The sequence below is a fragment of the Dermacentor silvarum genome, chromosome 3 (assembly GCF_013339745.2).
Source record: "Dermacentor silvarum isolate Dsil-2018 chromosome 3, BIME_Dsil_1.4, whole genome shotgun sequence".
Lineage (NCBI taxonomy): Eukaryota > Metazoa > Arthropoda > Arachnida > Ixodida > Ixodidae > Dermacentor > Dermacentor silvarum.
The window spans coordinates 9,228,163-9,235,800 of record NC_051156.1 but is presented as its reverse complement, the minus strand read 5'-3'; the positions used below and the strand labels follow the sequence as shown (position 1 = coordinate 9,235,800).

Genomic DNA, 7,638 nt, shown 5'->3' with positions numbered 1-7,638 from the left:
GGGAAATTGAATGAAAAAGTGAAGCAACTGGTGTAGTAGTGAATTTTACGTATTTTCGAATGACATACTGAGACACCGGTCGGCGAGCATGTTTATGTGACACATTGTTGGGAATATTGTATTCCATTAATTTATATTTCCTCGCTAAGCAAATGGCCCGGAATTCGGCCACAAATACTGGAGCGTAACTGGAGCGTAACCGGGGTGAACTGGAACAAAGCTTCAACATAGTGTTTCAGAGCAAGGGTCAATTTCCGATGTCTCAGCTTTCTTGGAGGCGTGCGCGCTAGCGCGCGCCCTAAAAGACACTAATAAAGTTCTTCATCCATCCATCTGTGGTCACTATCACGTGCGAAAAAAAATTTGCGTTTACTCTCAGCACTTTTCAGTACATTCTTGGCGAAACCACGAACCGCGCAGATATATCACGTGCGCTATTTGCAAGCGCAAGTGTAGCTAAAACAGCGTGCCACATTGCACCGGTGCAGTGTACCACCTATTGCAGCGACGTTCGCACACAATCTGCACATTTTTGACGCACAGGTGGTGTTTCTGGACCAGACGTTACTGTACCACGCATTGGTGAGACTGTACGACAAGCCTCCGCAAGGGGAATTCTACATGGGCCGGGAGATGACCGTGAACTTGACCATGGGCATGTGGGTCAGCAGGGGCCTCCCCGTTAGCCTGCGCAAGACACTCCACCAGTGGTAATTTCACATTCTTTTTACATTAGCATGACGAGGCTCGATTGTGCATGTGATATCTACGCCAGTTGGTGCGTGGGAGGTTTTCGCTATGACTCATTTCGCAAGACGCTAATGTGTGCATGAAACTGCAGCTTCTCGTCATGATTTAAACTCGGTTATTTTCATCTAGCGCAGTCGATGGTGTGCGTTCTTTATAAAAATAAGTAAGAAGATTGGCAGAATGAAAGAATTCGGGCGTCTAGCAATGATGCCACTTCTACACAATGTCTCAGAATAAAACATCACCGTTCGCCTTACAAATCAAACGAACAGGCTCAGAAACACGTCGCAGGGAGTACAGGTACTAAAGAGCCTCGGATACTCTGCACCATCAGACTCCTCCTCGCCAAGAGGATCCACGCCGCACTTTCCAACATGCACAACAACAACGCACGCCAACACATTTCCCGAGGCTTCCCACAACATTATAATCAGCCTGTTTTTATGTCCATTGTACGACGAAGGCCTCTCCCAGCGATCTCCAATTAACCGTTTCTTGCGCTAGCTGATTCCATGCTATGCCTTCAATTTCCCTAATTTTATCACACCACCTAATTCTCGGCCCTCCTCGAGTGTGCCTCTAATAGACCACTAGCTATCTGCCCTACGCATTACATGGGACAATGCGTAGGGGCTTGCTATACGTAAACGAACCAGAACCAACCACGGAGAAAGTGGCAAACCGAGTTTGGCGAAACACTCATCACCAAAGTGCCACTACGCCAAGCGTAGGATGTGGACGCGCATTTCAGTGACCACCGTGGTAGCACCGTTATTACTGGACTGCAAACACCATCTCGCAGTTCCTGCTACAGAGACTATATTCGCTCAATTGCAACAGCAGATATATAACAGCAACATACTACTCAAGTGGTGCGTTAATTATCACAAACAAGAAGGCCCGTAAAGCCATCCTTAGCCTGCTCACCCAACACTCGTATTGCCGAGTCACAGAAAGAACGCCGACAAATGAAGCTCCACAAACTGCACAAGGACGCGGTGAACTTCCTATATAGGCACTGCACTCAGAACATCGAAGCCATAAGGGCTCCACGTTATGCTGGAACATCTGGAAAAAAAGAAATAATGTCCCTGCCCGAGACTAATTAGTCCGGGCGCTAAATACTCCAGTGCATGCGGTCCTTTGAATCGTCGCTAAAACATAGTAAAGCAGGTAAGGCTGCTATAATGTGATTTGAAGATACCACTCTAATCGGAAGGCACGTGAATGATCACTCAAGGATCAGTATCGAAGCAGTGGCCATTGCTAATGATGGCGCTTTCAGCAAACCTTCTATAGCTTTTCTGCAAGAAAGTTATCACATTAGGGATGCGTGGAAAGCGGTGCGTTAACTTCAAGTGTTTCTCAGTTGATGCATAGTCACGGACTTGTTATCAGGATTTGTTGTACTTTTTCTCTTTTAATGCGTTAGCACTAGTGTCAAAGTCGAAAAGTGTATGCGTGTGAAGTGTGGGAAGCCGGTAGAGAGGGGATTGGAGAGCTTAGAAGAGCATGTATGTGTGTAGATGCATTTATGTGTGTAGATGTATGTATGTATGTATGTATGTATGTATGTATGTATGTATGTATGTATGTATGTATGTATGTATGTATGTATGTATTTATGCATGAGTGTCTGTATTTATGCTTGCATGTATGTATGTATGTATGTATGTATGTATGCATGTATGTACGTATGTATTTATGCATGCATGCATGTATGCAAGTACGCATGCATGTATGTATGTATAGCACAATTGGTGGTGCATCGCAAGAGTAATGCGAAGGTTGTATCACGCGCAATCAGGCAATACTATTGGGCTTCGCTTATCTTGTAGTTTTGTTCTTTTATGGATTTTCTTTTTGGCCGCCTAGTTAATGTTGTTTTCTCTTGTGGTTCAGTGTCTTATCTCAGTGTTGCGTGCGGCGTGAGCAGTGTGCTTTTGACCCGCCGTGGTTGCTCAGTGGCTATGGTGTTGGGCTGCTGAGCACGAGGTCGCGGGATCGAATCCTGGCCACGGCGGCCGCATTTCGATGGGGGCGAAATGCGAAAACACCCGTGTACTTAGATTTAGGTGCACCTTAAAGAACCCCAGGTGGTCCAAATTTCCGGAGTCCCCCACTACGGCGTGCCTCATAATCAGAACTGGTTTTGGCACGTAAAACCCCATAATTTAATTTTTTTAAGTGTGCTATTGCACAGGGCCCCCTTTCACCTGCTTCGTAAGCACACGCGTTGGGCTGCGCCGTGTCGTGCCGGCAAGGGCAGCAGTGTATAGCGTGTGCCCTCACTACGTATTTGTTACCTTTTCAAGCATGATCATTCACTGGGTAATTGTCGGAGTTCGCGCACTGTCCACAAGTTTTATTTATATGTGACTCGTCGAACCCTTATATTTATCAACTTTCACTGCGCTATCGCTATTTTACGCTGTCATACTTGCATTATTGTTGTTGTCAGTTGCACGACCAACATCATGTATAACTTGTTGAAGAGTAATTGCGAAGGCATGTATTAGTTACTTTGGAAAAGACTGGTCCACCAGCCGAAACGTCAGAAACATATCGTGCAAAACAACGCACACATATGTCGTACCCTTTTACCTGAAATTATATGTGCCTGCGTGCGTGTGTGCGGAGAGAGAGAGACAGAAACAGAGCGCTATTGAAGGGGGTCTGTTCTGGACCGCCGTCAGTTTTACTTCGTTCCTCGAAGAGGCTGTCGACGTGTGTCGAGTGAACTCCTGAACAACACTTTGCAATGTGGTGAACGCGGTTTAAATCTTGGATCCGGGTCCTCAAAGAGGTTCGACGTAATGCTAGCGCACTTCTCTCGCATTCACTGCTCAATCGCTAATGAGCTTTTCTGTTCCCTTTTTCTTCGTGATTATAAAATAGCTAATGGAAAACTTCCGAAACTTTTGAAAAGGGAAAAAAACACACATGGCAAAACAGTGTTTTCCGGAAACTTCGGAATTAATGGAAAAGTATTTTAGCCGCTTTTAGCATATGGAAGTAAAAAAAGTCGTTTCGCCCGAAAGACGAAGCGTCGATTGCGATAGAAAATTAGTAAGACAGCTATACGCAGTAAAAACAGTGGTTTCATCGGCCGTATAAACTTGTAAACATAGGCATACTAACTCAATGAACAAGCATGGTGTCACACACGCACCAAGAAGACGTGGAACATACTTCGCAGCATCCTCGACCCCCCAATCACAAAGACGGAAACAAATGCGACCCTGCAAGAACTCGTGGGAGAATACCCGGGCACCCAGGAACAACTCATACGAGAACTCAAGCAACAACACACGGGGGGGACGGACCGCGAATCCGAAACCATACCCCAGATACGGGGGATCCCCCAACCAACGACTCGACGCGCCCATCACGTGCGAAGAAGTGTATGCGGCAACGCAGAGCTTCAAGAAGAACACGCGCGGCGCCGGGCCCCGACGGCATTCCCAACGGCATGTTAAGGAAATTTAGCGAGGAAACTATCCAAGCCATCATCCGACAATTCAACGAAGGCTGCTCCGGCGGCCGCGCGCGCCCGCGCCAATCTATGCCTAATTACGTTTCGCACAAAGAAATCGGGAATTACGATATGTCATGAAAAGACGAGTGTCAATTCAACAGCAAGTCATACCCATAGTCAAGCAATATAAATACATCAACCTATACATAAAGGAAAGACTTACTCAAGTACACACCAAGACAACATGAAAATGAAGGGGCAGCGGAATCCAGCAATAATGAATCATAAAGCACTTTGAGGCCACAATAAATACGAGGCAGTACGTGGAATCTGGAAAGGAGTAATGGTGCCAGCGCTAAGGTTGGCAAATGCCATTCTGCGCTTAAAATCTGATATCGTGTCGGAGTTGGAAGTTAACGAAAGATCGGTTGGCCGGTTGCCTTTGGGAGCCCCCGGTAAAACCATAAACGAGGTAGTGCAGGGTGACATGGGATCGGCGTCTTTCGAAGTCAGAGAAGTGTAGAGCAAACTTTTGAAGAAACTCTCAGGAACATGGATGGCGGCTAAAGTACACAAATATGTGTACCTGAAAAGCGTCGACACAGAACGGAGGAAGATGTCAAGAACCTTGGCAACCAAGCACAGGGTAATTGAAAGTGCAAATAGACAACCAGGAATCATCAAAAAGAAAGTGAGAGAAACAGACACAATGAATTGGATGCAAGGAATGAAGACAAAAAAAGGACATCGCGATTTAAAAGAATGGGAAGAAATAAATAAGACGGGAAATTCTGTAGAATAACGCAAAGGGCAGTGCCTTGCTATTTGAGGCTCGAGCTGGTTGCCTAAGTACAAAAACATACCGCAGCAAATACTCCCAACAAGATGACGCATGTGTCTTCTACAGCCAAAGTCCAGGGACCACTCATCACTTCCTAATAGAATGCGAGCGTATTCACCGAGTGAGAACAGTAGGTAAGATTCACCTTGCAGAAGCGCTTGCATTTAAAGTGGACGGAAGCTCGACTGGTCAGTAGTCGAGATAAGCAAGAGACATTTAGGGTATTGGCGGGGAAAAAAGCAGACACGAGATTTATACGACCGGAACCGTTAGACGAATAGGTAACGGTACAGGGTAGATAGACAAGTTTTGAGTAAAAGAAAAAAGAAAGATTAAGGAGATTGATGTGTACAGAAATGCTAGAATTAAAAGCATGTGTAGCATACCTGAATAATTCCAGCAGCTAGGTGACTATTTCCCATCGCCCCGCGTCAAAGGGGATGCCAATAAATCATCATAATCTATGTACAAAAATTCAGGCTTGTTGATTACATTGATACTTTGTATTTTCATGAGATCTTGTGGCGAAATTATTTTTTTCTTCACACGGGTGTCGAGCGTAGTGGTATACGATAAACGTAAGAGCTCGGCCACAAGGACCCGTCAACAGTCGTGCTTCTCGTGCGCGCGCGCTTGCAGCACCCGGTGGATCATCGAGTCCGGCCTGCCCGAGTGGAATCGGCTCAGCATCATCCAGCGGGCCAAGCAGAGGAGCCAGACCGGGGCGCAGGGGGCGCAATCCTTCACCTTCCACACCATCCGCGTGGAGGACGTGAGCGGCCTCTTCTACCTGATGGTCGCCTGCTTCTCCATCTGCCTGCCGGCGGCCATGTTGGAGCACGTGGCGTTCGCCCTCGGCAGGTGCCGCTGCTGTCGTCGCCGCGTGCACGCTACTTAAACGTGCAGCTATACGCTCAGTTGCCGCGTACAGCTGGCGCACCCATCGCACACCTATCACCACGCGGCGGTGCACTCGCCCTTCTGCCCCAGAATTGCTTGACGACTACTTTAGAAGAGCGCATAGAAAGGCACAGAGACGCACACTACTTTGCTTGCTAACTTCAAATAAAGTTTACAATAGCTAAAAATCGTTTACTTGATCTCTGAAACGGTCTCAACCTACAATACCTTTCTTGCCTTCTCAATTTTTTTTCTTTACCAGCCTGCCACTTCTCCTGCAACACTAAGGCTATCGGACCGTTCTGAAAAATAAACGGCCTATTTTCTCCTTCATACAATCGTGTATTCATTCATAAAGTCTGCGAACTGAGCCTACAGTTACCCCCTCCAAGCTCTCGGCAATTTTGTCTCTTGTCTGTGCCTACTGGTGAGAGAGAATTGTTACGAAATGCATTTCATAGTAGTACGTGGCGCATCGTGTGGCAAGCACTGATATTGTCAAGATTTTAACGTCAGAGCTCCTGACGACTCAATACGAAGAATTTGGTTTAAATAACATCATAATAAGCAAAGCAAATATTTCTATGTGGCCACGGATGTTTGGCTGCATAATAATTACAGTGTATAAAAACAAGCGAGGGTTTTAGACCCCGGCTTCATGCAGGATCAATCAATCTGTTTTTTTTTTTCGTCTTTCGTGTACACGATACAATGAAAATAGGTGGCAAAGAAAGGCTGCTTTGTCGCAGCTTCACTGAGCTCCTGCCACCCGTACAGCAGGAACTCTGTATGCAAAAAACGAGCATACAGATAAGTTTTCCTTTTTCTTTTTACAGCTTCCAGTTCAGGTCAACAGTCTCACAGAATCTATGAGTAACATAATATGAAGTATTGAAGACAATATACACACAAAATACAAACAGAAAATACATCGAGACACGTATTAGATATCGCCATAAACATTATTCAAACATTTTAGCATAATTAAATCAATAAAGAACTATTCAAGGGACTAGGTTTTTCTTTACACTATACAAAGATCAAATATTTCCTTTTTTCTTAGTGTCAGTGTATCTTTATATATCGTGCATAGTATTCGTTCAGTGTAAGTGACGTTCTGTATTGAATCCTTTATGTGACATAATGCGTACGGGAGAAAGTAATTACAAAAGGTGGCTGGTACCAAAAGGGATCCAACGCTATGTTTTCCCCCTTAAATTTCGTAGGTCTAAAAACTTCTCATTTATGCCGAGCTAGGAATTTTTATACATTATTAGTAATTTGTGGATGTAAACTTTGTCTGCTTTTCAAACTTGATGCCAGATTTTCGAAAGTCAGGGCAATGAGAGAGAGCTCGGATGATTTTATCTTTTTTCATGTTTTCAAAAATGTTGGTCCTGTAAATTCGGCACCGCATCGAACAACTATATCGACACAACGAACGCGCTCAGAAAAATACTTCCCTCTTACTGTCCAAAACACCGATGACTCAAGAAACACTGGGCTGGATTATAGAAGCGTTTCATCGATCCACATTACTTACTCGAAAGTATTTCAGCCATATTTTAACCTGCAGGGGTCGAAGTGCTTCAAGGTCATCTAATAAACCTAAAAAATTACCCTTTCTATAATGACCTTCTCACAGTGGCAAGCTGCAACCCAGGTTCAC

General features: G+C 45.1%; 1 protein-coding gene across 1 annotated transcript; it reads left to right on the top strand.

Moving 5' to 3' along the window:
* Positions 1–580: 580 nt before the first annotated feature.
* Positions 581–6,261, top strand: LOC125943728 (uncharacterized). Its single transcript, XM_049663206.1, has 2 exons — positions 581–710; positions 5,709–6,261. The coding sequence occupies exons 1-2, from the start codon at positions 622–624 to the stop codon at positions 5,965–5,967; spliced, it is 348 nt and encodes a 115-aa protein (XP_049519163.1). The 5' UTR covers positions 581–621; the 3' UTR covers positions 5,968–6,261.
* Positions 6,262–7,638: the final 1,377 nt, after the last annotated feature.